The sequence below is a fragment of the Trifolium pratense genome, linkage group LG5 (assembly GCF_020283565.1).
Source record: "Trifolium pratense cultivar HEN17-A07 linkage group LG5, ARS_RC_1.1, whole genome shotgun sequence".
Lineage (NCBI taxonomy): Eukaryota > Viridiplantae > Streptophyta > Magnoliopsida > Fabales > Fabaceae > Trifolium > Trifolium pratense.
In genome coordinates this window covers 29,288,219-29,306,500 of record NC_060063.1, presented here as the reverse complement: position 1 = coordinate 29,306,500, position 18,282 = coordinate 29,288,219, and the positions used below count along the sequence as shown (strand labels likewise).

General features: G+C 31.9%; 2 protein-coding genes across 2 annotated transcripts; both read right to left on the bottom strand.

Annotated features, from left to right (window-relative positions):
* Positions 1-522: 522 nt before the first annotated feature.
* On the bottom strand, positions 523-6,616 carry LOC123883883 (two-component response regulator-like APRR3). Its single transcript, XM_045932830.1, has 9 exons — positions 6,278-6,616; positions 5,911-6,141; positions 4,333-4,494; positions 3,715-3,845; positions 3,458-3,610; positions 3,010-3,178; positions 2,527-2,839; positions 1,156-1,864; positions 523-1,033 (listed from the first exon to the last, which is right to left on the bottom strand). Exons 2-9 carry the CDS (start codon positions 6,128-6,130, stop codon positions 914-916), a joined length of 1,977 nt encoding a protein of 658 aa, XP_045788786.1. The 5' UTR covers positions 6,131-6,141; positions 6,278-6,616; the 3' UTR covers positions 523-913.
* Positions 6,617-13,694: 7,078 nt separating this feature from the next.
* On the bottom strand, positions 13,695-18,266 carry LOC123884699 (pyruvate dehydrogenase E1 component subunit alpha-3, chloroplastic-like). The gene is made up of 3 exons (XM_045933863.1): positions 17,685-18,266; positions 15,707-16,487; positions 13,695-14,231 (listed from the first exon to the last, which is right to left on the bottom strand). The coding sequence occupies exons 1-3, from the start codon at positions 17,922-17,924 to the stop codon at positions 13,954-13,956; spliced, it is 1,299 nt and encodes a 432-aa protein (XP_045789819.1). The 5' UTR covers positions 17,925-18,266; the 3' UTR covers positions 13,695-13,953.
* Positions 18,267-18,282: the final 16 nt, after the last annotated feature.

Genomic DNA, 18,282 nt, shown 5'->3' with positions numbered 1-18,282 from the left:
CACTATCCATGTCCAAAACTCTCTTTACACCCAAAACCTTCATGTACAAAAAACTGTAAAAATAAAAAATACAATTCATTGAAAACTATATTTAAAAACAACTCATTTTATTATTAAAAATTCTCATTTTTGGCCTATGAAGATGGTGGCTCAACCCTAGGTATGGTCTCAACCGACTATATGGAGGTGTAAATAGAGAAGGTTCTCCTCTTCTCTTCACCTTAGATTGAACCTAGTTGTATTTTTATAATTAAGGTCAGATACATCAGTTATTCAATGAATTTAAAAAGTGAAAACTTGTTTATAATTAAGGCCGGAGGAAGTAAAATATATTTTTATACAGTGTAGTAGCCTCTTTAGTACAAAAGAGGAATCAGATTGAAAGAAGACGAATTGAAAATCAGAGTAAAGTTTCATTTAGACAGTATTTCCTTGCAAATCACAATGAGATTTCAGAATAAATGCCATTAGCTTCAAACAGGTATGCAATCTACTAGTCTTCATAATAAATAATGCTCAAGATTGCGAAAACAGAGGTGCTTAACTGAACATTTTCAAAATGAATGTAAAACCTACATAATTACCTGATCACAATAGTGTTTAACCAAGAAAGTATATAAACAGCTGAAATCAAACTTCAGAGCAATCCCACTAAATATTTACAATTCAAAAGTTAAATGCAGCAATCAGAAGTAAAAAGCCAGAAGAAAACACTAGGAATATTTAACAATATCTCCTTAGTTATCTCGCTACTGCTTTTAGGACTGCGTAATGCTTCAAGAAAGAAAAAAAAAAGAAGAAAAGAAAAGATTATTCCACTGTACACACTTCACCCCTCATCTAATCCTTGTGAGAAAAAATTTGTGCTAAAGTCAACGGTAATTTATACCAAGGTAAGTAAAAAAGAGCAAGTTCATTGATCACCACCACTAGCATCTGCGTTTGGATGATCATCATTGTGTACCTTTCGTACGAACTGCCCATTCACCCTAAGGCGTTGCTCTGCCAGTTTTTTCCGGCTCTCATATCGAACCTGTGCAACAAATTAGAGCATTAAGATCCGTGGTTAACCATGCTACGAGTTTCCAAACTAAATAAATCATAGATTACACATACAATTAATTTCTAAAGAATCTATAGCAGTAGCCTTAGTACCTTTTTCCCGAAGGATCTCTCTTTTCGTTTTAATCGAAACCTTGTTAGAGCTGCTTCTCTTTGACTGGATCTTTGAGAATCACTCGATCTAAATTCATCAGCATAATCATAATAATCATGTTTGTAGCGCCTGTCATCACTAGAACTTCTTGAGTTCTTTGCATTTAAAGCAGCCCTTCCAACATTGCCACTACCATTAATATGATTTGAAGCGTTTTTAGTAACCGCATTTGAAGCAGCCCTTGCAACATTACCACTACCATTAATATGATTTGAAGCATGACATAATTCATTATGAAAATCCTGACCAGCTGTAGGGGAATCATGCACTACATGATCCAAATCAATTTTTTCAACAACATCTTGATTACGAAAACTGAAGTTAACATCATAAGAGCAATTATGACAATGGTCTGAATTGTGACTTTCAGGATTGGACTGGGAGGAGGAACTCGAGGGAAAGGGAGAGCTCTCTCTTTGGCAATTTAATTTAGGAGTCCACCTATTATCAGCTAAGAGTCCAATATTAAATAATTTTGGTGCAAGTTGTCCATTCTGAGCCATTACAGAAGTAGTCATATCCTCTGTTTTAATTAAGCCACTATACTGAAAACAATTACCAGCAGTTACTAGAGATAATTCATGAGATTTATTAGAATTCCAATTGGGGTTCTGAAAAAGTGGCCGCGACATCTTACTACCATCATACCTGCATGTAGAAATTTTGTCGGTAATTATTAGAAGAAGAAAAACAACACAATAGTCATGAAGAATAATATTGCATGTTGATTTTTTATTAAAGCAACATGAAAAATACTTTTGAATGGAAGATTATATGCTGATTTCTCATCAAGCAAAAGTAAAAGCTTAAGATCAACATTTATTTTCCAGTGGCGGGAGAGGCGAATGCTACAAGAAAAAGTAAAATCTATACAGTTTACAAAAAGATGAATTGAAATATAAACTTAAGGGAGACAGTCTGTTAGTCATTAATTAACAAAGTCTTTTCAATGTATGTACCAAAAAAAAGTCTTTTCAATGTATTCCTTTTATTGCTATAAATGAGAGCAAAAACTGCTCTCTCTTTAATCTTTAAAAGCATAACTATATTTACCATAATTAGGTTGCTCTCACAAACTATACTGAGGCTCTCACAATTACCTTTCAGACCAAATAGACTAGGACAGAAATTAAAAATAAAGCAAAAGTGAAAAACAAAAGAACAAAAATTATGATTAAATTCCATTTTTTGACTAGTTTGTTTTCATGATAGCTCAAATCAAATATTGTATATTGCACCTAGCTTTTGTGTTTTCATATATCAATTAAGAAGTAAGAACTAAAAATGTGAAAAGAAGACGGTGCCCTCACCGGGAAAAGGCAGAAGTATTTGAGTGATTCAATCTTTGCCGTTCCTCAGATGCTTCACTTGCTTGTTTGCATGAGCTGCCAGAAAATTCACTTGCTTGTTTGCATGAGCTGCCAGAAAATTCACTTGCTTGCATGTTTGATTTTCCAAATGTGGAAATCAAGTCAATTGCTCTTCTAGAAGGTTCTATCAGTTCATCACTGCATCTGCGTATCTCGCTATCAATATCAGGGTTCTCTCTGCTTAACTCAGCTCTAAGTATTTCATTTTTGGGTTCAATTTCAGCAGTACCGAAATCTTGTTCTAGCCTTGAATCTGTCAATTTAAAAGTTTTGTTACACCATGCAGCCTCTAATGTAAATGTAATTTATTTCTCTGAAGTAAATGTTTTAAGAGATGAAACAATTGTAGTTGTAAAAAGTAAGTTGTTAATTAATTTTAACAATAATTTTAACCAAAGAAGAAAATGTGAGAAATTTAAGTACCTCCTGTTTCATCATTATACTTAGTAGATCCCCGTGCAATTATGTTAGACTCTTCATGCTTCACCACATCAATGTTGCTTAACTTCAAAGAACACTTCATCTGAGAGGCATTTTGCATATTATCTATGTATGCATTCTCAGCATCAGAAAATGGCAGTGCATGTGTGCTCTGCACATGAATAGGTAAAAGTTGTAGTTTCTTCTAAAGTAAAATTTAATGGATGCAACCTTATAATGAAAATTTTCCTTAAGCTAAGTGGCTTTGCAGATGCATTGTAAATATGTCTTCAATTGTTACTGAAGCCAAGCATAGAGAAAAAGTGTGGATAGAATTCCAAGAAAAAATGGTAAATTAAATGTTATTCACTTCACACCCAACACATCAAGGTCTAACAAGAATGACATATTTAAGTTTGCATTATGAGATAAGTTTATAGGTGGAACTTACTTGAGCCTCGCTCAATTTCCCGCTGCATTTATCATTTTTTTGTGAGGAAGCCACAGAAACAGAATCAGTTGATTGATTGCCAGCAAAATTATCTTCGGTGGCAATTTTAAGATTCTTTTGTGCAGATGTTGTATTTTGAAGAGGCCTGTTAATCTGTATAAATAACATACGACCGAGGTTAAAACAAGCACAAGTACATATATGCTGATACCAACCAAGGCCACAGTGAAAGAAGGAAATAGATTCAGAAGACATACAACATGTTTTCTCCATACATGCTGCCATAAGTTCGTCAGCTCATTCTTCCGAACAGGTTTGATAAGAAAATCAGCTGCACCTTTAAACATGCAATTCATTGCCGTGATACGTGAATCGTGAGAAGACATCACTGCATGCCCGTGAGAAAAAAACTGTTAGAATATTAGAGTATCTTAGATTTGCTCTTAAAATTAGTTTTAAATTTCCTACTACTTAGGATTAGGAGTCTTGTACCCAATGTATAGGGTTTAGTGTTTAATTTTCGGTATCAAGTTAGTATCAAGCTACTATCAAGTTTTAATGAAAAATATTCAAGTTCTTATTATTTTTCTCATCTTTTAATCTATAACTCATAACTTTAAACATGGTATCTAGAGTTCGCCAGTTCGGTTCAATCCTCTGTGACCTGTCCTGTGACAAATGTTCAGTACTCTGCTGTCCAGGATCCTCTTGTTTGTGTATCAAGTTATTATCAATAATATTCAAGCTCTTACTATCTCTCATCTTTTTATCTATAACCCATTACTTCAACATAAACCATAGACAATTAGGCATATCTTTCTAATATCAAGATTAAGAGCAGAACATAACAATTAACAAGTGGCAAATCAACATACTTATAACGGGAATGTTTTTGCAAATTTCATGCTCCATAATTTTAGAAAGGAGTGCTAATCCAGATATTGCAGGCAACTCCATTTCTGTTAATATGAGATCAATGTCAGTTGCCTTCATCTTCAACGTCTCCCATGCCTTTAATCCATTAGAAACCGCAATAACTGCATATAGAAAATATTACCATGAAGAAGTAAGCCAGAGTAAAAAAATCACATCAAGCTGAACTTGAGTAGGCAGTAATATCTGCATCATAAGATTATAAAAAACTTCACATTATATTGTTACCAAATTACTATATACAAAATGAAGCTTTTCACACAATCATACATCTGAATTATCAGATCAAAATCAGACAGCTCAATTTTCAATTTTGATAAAACGTGGATTTTCCAATTGGACCATATCAATGTTTGCTAGATTACATGATTGTAGGGATCCAAAGTCATATATCATATCAGTAACATCACAGAAAGTTTCCTATTTTATCTCCAAAAACTACCACATTAAAACTTTTGGAATACGTTAAAACTTTTGTTTTAGAAGTGAAAATAATTTACATTTTTGGTAATACTAGGTATATTGTTTGTTTTTTTAAAACAAATCTCCGAAAGATATATGAATAAACTGTACGATGAGAAAAAAAAAAAAAAAAAAAAAAAAAAGAGACTCTCATACATAAATACAAAATACATCACTCATTTTCCATACACTCAAACCAAAGTCTTTTCCAAAAAAAAAATGGTACTTATAATAGTCCTACTAAAACTAAAAAACAGAGAATAAAATCCAACTCGATATTTTCAAAAACAAAATATCCAACAGGTTGAAAATTAAATGAAGCATCCATGGAATGCTATTGTTTTCAAGCAATTCTAGAGACCAGAGCTATGACAGACACACACCTAATAAGACATTGATACTCATTTTCTGACTGTTTGGCAATGTAAGATTTTGAGCATATAAGCTTGTACCGTTTATTTATTTTATTTTTTTGGTAGATAGACGAAATGACGGTAACCATTGTAAACTCACACACAAGGGGAGGAGCCGGGGTTCGAACCTCTGTCATAGTGTACGACCTAACAATTTTGGCATGTTTTGCCAGTTGAGTTAGGATTTGTGGACTAAGCTAGTATCGTCCAGTACAAAAGTTTCTCATGAGCTTATAGCTTTTTTTTATCAGGTTATAACTTATCATTTTTTTTCTCTCAATTTTATACACTGTCATCTTACTTGAAAAAACAAATTAAACATATTTTTTATGTCATTTCATATTCATAAGCTCATTCAACAACTAATTTTACCAAACTATAAACTATCCTCTATAAGTTCATACATGTTATAAGCTAATTTTACCAAACTATAAACTATCCGCTATAAGTTCATCGGTTATAAGCTAAGTTATCAGTATCTGCTATTTATAGCAATTGTCAGTGTTGTGTCCGGAACTTGAGACCTTCAATCTGAAGTGTCTTGCAAAACAGAACTAAAATTAAATCACAAACATTAACTAATAACTAATTTTTTACTACATTAACTAATAATTAACTAACTATATAAAATGAATTTAAACCAACCTTTATAACTGCAATTCTTGAGAAGTGCAGTGATTAATCTTCGAGTAGAACGATCAGATTCAACAAGAAGAACAGTAACATTAATCTTTGGTAGAAGCATTTCCCATCTAAAAACCTCTTTAGATTGATCACCACCATCATCATCATCATGATTGTTCTTCTTCTCTTCTTTCAACTCTGTTTCATTCATTTTTTTGATTAATTCAATTTCTTCATCCATTCTCGAACAAGCTACATTTCACACAAAAAATCAAAATTAAAAAACATTAAAAATCAAAATTAATAAAAAAAAAAAAACCCTAATTTATCATAATGACCATGGAAGAAGATAATTAAAGACTATAGAGTATATAAAATTGAAATTAACCTCATTTTTAGGGGGATGAAAATATCATGAGAAAAATGAGGTGAATTTTAGTTGAATCGTTGAAGGGATGATAAACGAGTTTTCAATTTCGTTTACTAAACCGCGAAAAACGCTGAAAATATCTTCTATATAAAATCCTTCAATTTTCTTAGATCAAATCAAAAGGTGAGTTGTTACTGGAGGGTGACGTGGAAGAATATGAGCCATTGGTTTATTTTAATGTGGTGGTTTGAGATTATCTGTTGGGGTCTACTGATTGGACACGTGTCGGGCTGTGTTTTATCTTGAGGTTGATATTTTTGTGGAATGGGGATTCGTCGTTGTCATGAAATCCAAAACAAAATCATGGTTGACGAACTTGCTTTTGATCTTGTGGTGAGAAGACTCACACGTGGATATATCCCCAAATTTAACATTAATCTAATTTACCATTAAATGAATAATCTCTGCTCCATCCAACCTTAATTATAACTAATTTTCACTTTTGTATATATTGGATAAATAATATATCTGATCTTTAGATTTATTAAAAAACTAATGTATGTGGTCTATAATTAAGGAGCTATACATTAGTTATCCAATGAATTCAAAAGTGAAAATTTATTTATTTATAATTGAGGTTGAATAGAGTATCTCTTTCTCTTTAACTTACTTTCAATTAATTTCATGACTCTTTCAATATCTCAATTTAATCCTTATCTCCTTCAAATATGTATCAATTTGGCACCTCTGTGAACATGTATTTCTTCAAAATAGTTTGAGACATTTTCAAGTACTATCAAATTAATGACGATGGTTTCTCTCCCGACCCCCCTCATTTCTTTTCTACCCCCTGAATTTCCATTTTTGCCCTTGGGGGGTACTTCGGTTTATACGAACCGAATTTTTTTGTCATGCTAAAAAAATTCGGTTTATATAAACCGAAATATTGTGTTCCAAATTTTTTTCCAGCTTTCCTGCATAAATTCTGCATGAGACCCTCAACTTCCACAATTTATTTGAAATACTAAACGATGTCCGATTTGAGTAAATGACCACTCGTTGGAAAGCTTAGGGTGTCAAGAATACAAATATAATTTTTGTTTTGAGGGTTAACTATCCAATTGGTTCAGTTTGACGAAATAATGGGTACTGGTACAGAAACAGAGCATAAACTTTTCTCAAACTTGTAGGTAGATTTTCTCATACTATACTTAATGAAATTTAACAATTCCGGTGTCAATCTTGTAGTAAATTTTGTCTTCTTTACACTGGATAAAAAATTATTAGCATACGACTTATATTCAGAGAGTTATGATAAATTTACCACAGATATCTCTACAACATTTTGCAGAAACTTTTCTCAAACTTGTAGGTAGATTTTCTCATACTATACTTAATGAAATTTAATAATTCCGGTGTCAATCTTGTAGTAAATTTTGTCTTCTTTACACTGGATTAAAAATCATTAGCATACGACCTATATTCAGAGAGATATGATAAATTTACCACAGGTAGCTCTACACGAATTTTCACATAAATTTTCCTTCTTTTTGGGGGGTATATGTTATTTCGGTTTATATAAACCGAATTTTTTTTCCATGGTTAAAAACTTCGGTTTATATAAACCGAAGTTTGTTGGCAAAAAATTTTCATACCGCAAGGGGCAAAATGAGATTTTTGGGGGGTATAAAAGAAATGAGGGGGGTCGGGAGAGAAAACTTCATTAATGACATGTATAAAAGAGGCTTAGATGAGACCATATTGAGAAACATTTCACAAAAGCATAGACTAATTTGACATATTAAAAGAGTTAAAGACCTATTTGAGAAAGACTACATGGACTAATTTGATGGTTTATTTCCATTAAATTATTATTAATTTTTACTTTATCAGTTTGTGATTGGGATAATTATTTTTTTTGTCAGGTAGCTTAGTAGCTGCAAATTTAAGGTGGATAAATGGAACACCCCTGCATATAAAATGTGATGTCTTGTTCTGCATATAAAATACATTATTTCTACCAACTGAGTTTAGCTCACGATACAAGTTAATTACTTTTTTTTCAATAATTTGTGTTAGATGTTTTACCTTAACCATGTACAGTATTATATAAAATATTATCTTTCTCTATTTTGATATGAATAGAATATTCTCATTTTTTATAAAAAAAAATAAAATAAAATCATTAATTTTATATAAAAAATTACCCATCCTATTTTGAAAAATCTTATCTTTTAATAGAAAAATCTTATCATCTATTTTGAATATTCTCATTTTATTTATAAAAAAAATCCCCATCCTTTGGTTCATTTCTTTTACAAATGAAAATTTTATTTAGCTTTTTCTTTTTTGACAGTGATGGGAATTATGGATAAAGCTAGTGATGAGAACCAATCACTATCCTAAATTCATCATGGGTTTCACACCCCCATGATCTATATTTAAACTTATTTGGAAGTCAAGTGGCATACAACAACGTAATAGGAATTTTCTTTACAGGATTTAGTGACATTGTCGTCAGAGAGACTCCCTCGATATGATCCAATGAGTAAGTAAATTAAATGATGTTTTGTCTCCCCACCCCGTGATTCTTTTATATCCTAATATTCCAATTTTGTCCTTGCAAAAAACTTCAGTTCGTAGAAATTAAATTTTTTCTAGTATAAATTCGGAGTAAATTTCGGTTTTTATAAACCGAAATTTGTTTTCAATGCAAAAAAAAACTTCGATTTCTATAAACCGAAATTTTTTGAAAAGGTAAAATTGAAAATTCAGGAGATAAAAGAATCACGGGTGGTGGATTGAGATTTCAAAGGATTTTAAAAGACTTTTTTGTGGAAAAAGAATCTTGTGGTATTCAATCAAGACTTTTATAAAATATAAACAAATCTTGTGGTATTCAATTAAGACAATTAAGATTTTTTTTTCAGGGCAACGAAATCAGTGGGTATTCAATTGAGATTTCTTATGACTTTTAAAATGTCTCTAGGTATTCAAAAGTCTACCGATTTTGATGGATTTTTTTGTGAAATGGATTTTGAGAAACTTTTTTGTTGAGAATATAAATACTTTTGTCATGCAACAATCCCACTCAAACCCTCAAGACTTTTCTTTTCTTCCATAGACTTTTTCCTGCGGGGCAAAATTGGAGTTCACCTTCTTTCTTTTACAACCTCCTATACTTTTCAATCATCTTGTTGAATGGCTATTATATATCACTCCAGTTTAAAATCGTTCATCGTATACATCCATACGCAAGAATAAACAACCAAACTATACGGTTCATTTCAATCCATGCCTGTGGAAAATTTCTGCAACATAATTTGCAACTTTTTGCAACCAAAAGAATAAACAATTCTTAAGATAATTTGATACAAATTTCTCATAAAAAAGAAAAGGGTTCTGCTAACATGTGCCCTAAGGGCACATTTTAAGGTGTATTTACTTAACTAATATCTCATTTAATATACTTCAAAAATAGCAATAATCAACTTTATTAATTAAAAGATATAGTTCATTATATTTATTACCCATTTAAAAAAATTGCATAGGCAAAATATGATACTTGCCAAATATGATAATTAACTATATTTTTTTTTCTACAAATCTTTTTTTTTGTCAAACTTTTTTTTTAAGTTAGAAAACCAAATTAAATTATACTAGTAACTATTATAAAATTCTAAAACATATTAGCAATTCAAAAGCTAAAATAGTACTAACAATCGTTACCATTATAACATAATACTATAATATTCGGTCTTGTTCATCGAGAAAAAACAAAAAACACAAGTTAGCATAAATCAAGTATTACTAGGAGCACATATAAGCCTGATTGTTAACAAACAAAAACAAAAATTGGAATCATATAATTATGGTCGTATAATCAGGCTCGTCATCATAAATCAAATTTGGCAGCATATAATATTTTTGTCTTTCCAATTCTTTTAAATAGGTAATAAATATAGTGGACCATATCTTTTAATTAATAAAGTTGATTATTACTATTTTCGAAGTAAATTAAATGTAATATTAGTTAATTAAATGCACCTTAAAATGTGCCCTTGGGGCACATGTTAGCATTTGCCAAAAGAAAAGTCTTTGTTGTTTTTTTCATTGTATATTGATTCGTTGATTCTAGTATATTGCAATTTCTGATAATTCGATACAACCTTCTTTTTGCAATTTCATCATCGTTGCTTTTTTTTTTTATGATTCATACTTTTTTTTTCCTTTTTTGTTTTGTTTGATTCATTGATTTTTTTAAGGAATAATTCATTTTCATTGATTATTAATTATTGATTGATTCATTATTTAGAAGAAATTTGTATCGAATTTATTAAGTCATTAAAATCTTAAAAGTCTATATAGTACCTCAAAATCTCAAAAGTCTGTGTTATAAAATCTCACGAATTCTTGTGTTAAAAATCTTGATTGTAAAAGTCTTTCAAAAAAGTCTCACAAAATCAATACAATCTCACAAAGTCTTTTAAAATCCCCAAATTTTTTTTTGTCAAAATAGTCTTTTGAAATCTCAATCCAATACACCCCTAAATAGCAGATGCTTTAACTAAATTTTCCTTTAAGGCTATTGTGGCAATTAGCTTTCCTATAAGTTTTTAGTTGTTAATTGTTTTTGGTAGATGATTGTTACTTTCTCATAGATTAAATAATATTTTTGTCTTTATAAATATTTTAAATTTTATTTTTAGTCTCTAAATATTTTTACCAAGTTTTGGTTCTCATAAAATTTTCCGTCACTACTTAAGATGGGTTTAATCTCTGAAGCACCGATATGTTAAAATGGCTTCCGAATCATACTCGATACGTACCGATACGCCGATATGTTCCGATGCGCTGTCGATACGTATCGAAGGAGTATCCGAATTTAATTTTTTTAAATAAAAAATAAAAAAATTCCAATACGACGGCGACACACTGCAATACGTCGTCGACACGTCTCCGATACGTCATGGATACGCGTGACTGTTCATTTTTTTTTTAAATCACTCTGTTCATTTTTTTTTGGCAAATGCTAAATAGTGCCCCCGGGGCACTCTTTAAGCCCTTAAATAGTAAGCTTTTTATAAAATTTTTATCGGAATGCGTAAAGTCAACGCATTGGAAATTGTAGTATTTAACTTTTTGAATAAAATTTTTTTTTAAATAGAATGCTTAAAGAGTGCCCCGGGGGCACTCGTTAGCAAGACTTTTTTTTTTTTTTATGTATATTTAGTAACCTTTCCAATTACCCATTCCTTCACATTTAGGCTCTGTTTGGTAACACAAATAAGCTAGCTTATAGCTTATTATATGAGCTTATAAGCTTGTTTCAAAAAATTAGAGGTGTTTGGTAACAAGCTTTTTGTACTAGCTTATAGCTTTTTTTCAGATGCTATTTCAAGTAGCATTTGAGCTTATAGCTTATAGCTTTTTACACTTTATTCCATTTTTACCCTTTAATTTAATAACTACCCACTCTAAAAAATAAACTACCCACTATCAATTATGTAATTTTATATTTAATAACCACTTTAAAAGCTAATTTTACCAAACACTTTAATTTCAATAAGCTAGCTTTTCAGCTATCAGCTATAAGCTAGCTTTTCAGCTATCAGCTAGCTTATAGCTTATTTTTACCAAACGGACCCTTAATACTTATCACCAATTTTCTAGGTTGTTTATGCAAATACTATTTCAATATCAATATAATATCAGCTAAAGAAAAGCATTGGTGTAATACCCTGATATTGGTACTTTGTGTCTGATACTGATATATCGTAGTTTTGCAAGTTTTGTAGTTCGTGACTTGATTTTAGTTGATTTTTTTAAAATAAATAAATCTAATTTTAATATATGTATCTTAAACGTATCGTATCTTATATTTTCAATAATTGACGTATCATCGTGTCGGATACGTATCGTATCCGATATACGTATCTGTGTCCGTGCTTCATTGGATTTAATTGAAGTTGATGTTGCATTACCACGTCTATAGTTTTTCTTGACATGGCTTATTTTCGTTGCTTAATATTATTCTTAACATGAATTTGGAAGATTTCAACAAACAACACAAATTCTCACAGACCATTTCATCCTAAGCGAAAGCACGAGTCCAAGACATTGCCCTAGGAGCACTTGACCTCTTACAAACGCTCTAAAGTACATTGTCTTTATGCACAAACTAAAGAAATTTTGTTTTCGACGTATTCACAATCGATGTAGTTCCTGTTGGGTTATTCCTCCTATTTGAAGTGGCACAAATGAATGTGGGTTAGTGGCTCATGTGTGTATCCCTTTGTTATTATCCAACAAAGAGGAATAGCCGAATAGGGTTAATATAATGTGAGAAACAACAAAAGAAAAGAAGAGAGAAGAGTGAAATATACAGCAGGCACATCAATTCCCGCAGCCTGTTTTCAGCTCCGACCAGTCCCACGAAATCAGATTTTTCTTGCAAATCGTTCGACACAATGTTCGCACTCAAAGGAGTACATTCTAAACGGTGGATATCGGATTTTGAGCTTTCTAAGTCTGTCTGTCGAGTCCATTCGTGAGGTCCAAATTTCTCGGTGTTTTTGGATTGTTTGTCTTTCTTGATTCTTGTTGTATTCCAAGATTGATTGTAGATATTGATAATGTTTATGTATGCTCCTAACTAGTGTTAGAGAGAACTTTGCTTGTACCCATTGTTGATTTTAGTGGAGATATTAAGTGGCCTACGGGTCCCGCGGTTTTTTACTCCTTGTTAACAAAGGCTTTTCCACGTTAAAATTGTTGTGTTGTTTAGTGTGTTTTATAAATTGTCGTTGCATTTGGTATTTGGGAGAGATTGCATTGTTGAATTGTTCTCTTGCGTTTGTGGTTTCTTCCAACAGTTCTGACTTCTTCACCAAGGTTAATTGTTTTCATGAGAGTTGAGTTCAAAATTGTGGTATTTCAGGCTCTTGATCATTTAATTGCACATGACTATTATCAATTTCTTATGTCGTCTGTTGTTAAGTCTAATAAAAGAATTGACTTAGAAAAAATCTTTTTTATCCCACTTAAGAACTGTTTTTTGCACTAGCAAAAATGTGATTGAACCCTAGAACAAGGACAAAAAGAAAAACTTAATCAAAACGCGGTAACAAGATAAATCCATCTTGTCATGTAGAAAAGAATCTCTAAAAAAAGGAGGTAAGATAAGAAATTCCACCAAAACTAGTTGAATAAAAATAAAGAGATTGAGAACACAAGAAAATTGGGAAAGCGGCTAATCCTTTAGGAAATGATATAGAAGTGAGAATTCTCAATTTAAGCTTGAAACATGGTCAAATAACAAGCTATAAATTAGCTTATTGACAACATAAAAATAGCTTATTGAACATGTATATATTGATTGAATGGAATTAATTGAATGAATATACTATAATAAGCCAACACAAGTATATATTGATTGAAAACAGTAGTAAAAAAAATTAATTTATTTTATACTGTTCATAGAAAGCTCAAATAAAACATTGAAGATTGTCATTCTTAACACTAATTCCACAAACAATAATAAATATAAAACATGAAAAACCAAACTTCCAACCTAAATAACAGATCCTGTTTAGATTAAACAAGATAGATGATGCATTCTGAGTAACATTTTGTCATTAGTAACCATATGAGTAAAAAACATTGATACAAAAATGAAAGCGCGCAAGAAAGGATTAGACATGAGCAGTGCCTTCTGTAAACTTTGGATCCTCGCATCTGTACCTTCCATCCGGTCCGATTCCAAAACCTTTCGGATCAGCAAAGACATTCTCGAGAAGCTGGCTGCGAGGGGGTTGAGGACTCTTTTCGGCAAATTCAACAGCGTCCTCAAGGATCTCATCAATTTTCTTGTCTATTGTCTTCAATTCTTGTTCAGTGGCTAATTTGTTCTCGAAAAGGTATTTCTTCAATGCAGTGATTGGATCCCTACCAGCATAGTGTTCCTTCTCAGCTGCCAAAAAAATAAAAGTTATATTGTTTTCATAAATTATTTTGGAGACTTTATGCAAATAAAATGAAAACAACTTATACGTGTCATAAGTTGTATCCATAAGCTCTCTCAAACAGTCTCACAAGTGCTTATGCTAGCAAATAAGCTCAAATAAGTCAGTCCAAATAGGACGAAAAACAAAAAGATGTGGCCTAGCCCCTCATGAGATAAAAATTGAATAAACCATCAAATTCGTCCTTGACTTTGTAGGACGCTCTCAAATAGGTCTTGACATTATTAATATTTCAAAAACGTCCTTAACTCTATCAAATTTTTCTCATAGTAGTCCTTTTCACAACATGTTAGGGACTAAATTGATAGTAAGTGTTTAAACACAAGACCAAATTGGTCTTAAGTTGTTCAAATATAAGGACCTAATTAATAGTAAGTGATTAAATATAAGGACCAACTTGACAGCTTAATAATTTCAGGGAGCTTTTTGAAATATTCATAATCTTATGGACCTATTTGAGAGTGCCCTACAAACTCAGGGACTAATTCGATGGTTTACTCAAAAATTTATAGGCTTCTCAAATACAACACTAGTTAATAGTTATAGTTATGTAGCTACTAGTCATGCGTAAGCAAACATATGATTACTAATTTATGACGACATCTTCAAAGGGTATCATGCTAGATGTATCAGTCAACCCAAATTATGACCTTAACTGTTTACTGCACAATTGATTTAACGGTCTACATAGCACCAACACTTCACATTGAAGGTGTGTTCGGCGTCTGACATGTGTCAGTGTCTGATACCTACATGATACCGACACATGTGGTTATATTCAATTATTCTATTCTCTCAAGCTATTACAGTATAGACGTATCAATGTTTTGTTTGGTCATTGTGTATGTGCCGGTGCTTCATAGTCAACAATGATGCTACAGCCTATAGGGCATGAAATAAACGCACACAAAATGCTTGAATGACGTGTTTGGTTTTGATATTTTTACGATATGTTAAAATCTAAACAAAAGGTCATAGTTGGAGTGCATTTGTAGGCTTTTGTGAAACAACTCCATCATACTTAATAATCATTTTCCAATTTGAATTATAATGTTTCTTTTTGTTGAACCTGAATTATTCTTCCATCAAATAATTAAGAGAATAATTTTCTGAGGTAATAGTTCGGTGTCTTTTGTATTTACGTGGACTCAAGGGTCAAATTAGCGGCAAAAGAATGACCAGCAAAAACAACTGAAATCAAGCTATCGGAGTGATCAATCATTGTTAATCAGATTATTACACAATCTAGAGCTAAAATGAATTAAAGTATTATGCAAACACATGACAAAATAAATGTAAAAGGATTATGCAAAGTGCAACTGAAGATAGATATACCACTCGAAATGCAAATGAACATCAAAATATATACTTCATAAATTAAGAACATAATCAAATAAAATAATATCTAAATAAAACTGCTCACCAGGGTTACGAAGCTCATCAGGATCAGCCAATGAATGTCCTCTAAATCTGTAAGTCTCACATTCCACTAAAGTTGGTCCCTCTCCTCTTCTAGCCCTGTCAATTGCTTCCTTCGCCACCTCTCTGACCTTCAAAACATCCATCCCATCAACGTGAACGCCCGGCATTCCAAATGCTGGACCCTTTTTCCATATCTGAGGATCTGAAGTTGCCCTGATATGCGACATCCCAATGGCCCACAAATTATTTTCCACGACAAACACAATTGGCAATTTCCACAAAGCTGCCATGTTCAAGCACTCAAAGAACTGACCGTTATTACAAGTTCCGTCTCCGAAAAATGCCAACGTAACATTATCAGAATCTGCCTGATTCAACACCTCTCTTTTGTACTTCATGGAAAATGCTGCACCGGTTGCTACTGGAATTCCTTCACCGATGAATGCAAAACCACCAAGCACGTTGTGTTCTTTTGAGAACATATGCATTGAACCACCTTGACCTCGGCAGCATCCAGTCGCCTTTCCAAATAGTTCGCTCATGACAGCTCGAGAAGGGACCCCTTTGCTCAATGCATGAACATGGTCTCTGTATGTGCTCACTATGCAATCTTCTTGCCTCAAATACTTTATGAATCCAGTTGACACAGCTTCTTGGCCATTGTACAAGTGAACAAAGCCAAACATTTTACCTCTATAATACATCTCAGCGCATTTGTCTTCAAAGGATCTCCCTAAAACCATGTCTTCATAAAGCACTAACCCTTCTTCTTTAGTAATAAGCTGCACACACAAATCCAGATTAAAATAACAGCCTAAGATAAAATCAGAAAAATCACTTTTCAAACCTCTTCGGTTGGTTTAAGGATAAAAAGTATGTTTTCAAATTAAATTACAAAAGTGTCACCTAATAATTTTCAAAACTTCAAAATCAGTAAACAAAAGTGAAAATAGAACCAAAACAGGTATGAGGAATAAAAAAGTAATAATTATATAACTAAAGAGGATGAAAATAACAAAGCAAGTATGATGAAAAATGATTTTGGTTAAAAGTGAGTTGAATGTAAAGCAATATGATAAACTCACCTAAAAGATAGTTGCATAACAACTTTGAGATTAAAGAATCAATTCTAAAGGAAAAAGCTTTTGGAGGAGCCAAAATTAACTTGGAGGTGTAGATTCATTTTTCACATGTTTGGATACTCTCGAGTAGAAATGATTTTGTCTCTGTAATTGCTTCTAACTTAAGCTAGAATTTAAAGATTTTGATTCTAGAATTAATGTTTAGACTTAAATTAACCATTCAACTACCTTTTACAGTAATGTATCCAAACATAAATCACTTTACCTTCAAGCTCAACTCACTTAACCAAAATCAATTCATTCGAATCAAATTTTTTCACCACAGAACCAAACACACATTTAAACTCTAGCTTCAATTTAAAATAGAGTAAAAGCAATTCTACACAAGAAAACCAAAACATATGAAAATCAATTATAGGTTTCTATAATCAATGTTGAGTCCTCCAAAAGTGAAACCAATTATACACTAAAATGGAAACAAAACAACAAAATTAACTTCAATAGTTCAACCATCAGAAACCAATTAAACAGATAACACAAAAGCTAAAACCCATAAATCATACATCAATAGAATTCAAAGCAATATAACATCTAAAAAGAGAATAAACAATAGCCCAACAAGAAAAACATCAACATTTTGAATCATGCAATTCATAAACCCAACCCAACATGGTTCAATTCAAAAAGCTGAGATTTTTATACAACCCCATTAGAGAGAATCAACAACTATAACAAAAAGCTAAGATTTTTATACAACCCCATTAGAGAGAATCAACAATTATAACAAAAAGCTAAGATTTTTATACAACCCCATTAGAGAGAATCAACAACTATAACACAAGGCATAGATTTTAAACACAAAAACGAAGAAAGATCCAAAGAATGAAAAAGGGTTACCAAATTGGAGGTTTGTTGAAGAAGAACAGCAGAAGGTGATGATGAACGGCGATGAAGAAAAGGCTTATTGATAGCATTGAAACGAAGAAGCTTTTGAGTGGATCCAAGAAAAGAGGAAGAAGGGTTGTGTTTGAAGAGATCAGAAGAGAAAGAAAGTGGTTTATCATTGGATCTAGGACTTGAAGAATTGACAGGAACAGCAAGAAGAGAGTGTGAGAATTTTGTTGCAGTGAAAGACATTTTTTGTTCTTCACACTTTGCAACCAAAAAAAACTAAGAAAAAAAGAACAGAGATGTGCTTTTTTGTTTGTTTAAGAATGCGGTTATGAAAGGAAAATGGAACAGAAAATGAGGTTGTGTTATTTTTATATATGAAAATAAGAGAGAAATTATTAAGGGAAGTAAAAGGGGGCGGAGAAAACTAGAGAGTGAGACTTGGAGATAATCGATTTTTGAGTGTTTGGGAGGTGTTTTTGTTGGCTATGTCTACTATGTGAAAATTCATTAGGTGCAACCAAAAACCAACTAACTTTTACTACATTAACAACAACAACATTCATTTTAGTATGGAATTGGTTGGTTATGATGACAAGAAAAT

Bases quoted from the DNA above. Each gene is read 5' to 3' on its own strand.
- LOC123884699 (XM_045933863.1), bottom strand. From the start codon at position 17,924: ATGTCTTTCACTGCAACAAAATTCTCACACTCTCTTCTTGCTGTTCCT. The intron at 16,488-17,684 runs GTAACCCTTTTT...TTGTGTGTGCAG, and splicing joins TTCAACAAACCTCCAATTTG to CTTATTACTAAAGAAGAAGG. The intron at 14,232-15,706 runs GTGAGCAGTTTT...TTTTTTTGGCAG, and splicing joins TGATGAGCTTCGTAACCCTG to CTGAGAAGGAACACTATGCT.
- LOC123883883 (XM_045932830.1), bottom strand. From the start codon at position 6,130: ATGGATGAAGAAATTGAATTAATCAAAAAAATGAATGAAACAGAGTTG. The intron at 4,495-5,910 runs GTTGGTTTAAAT...TTCTATATGCAG, and splicing joins CAAGAATTGCAGTTATAAAG to TTATTGCGGTTTCTAATGGA. The intron at 2,840-3,009 runs GTACTTAAATTT...TTAAATTGACAG, and splicing joins GTATAATGATGAAACAGGAG to ATTCAAGGCTAGAACAAGAT.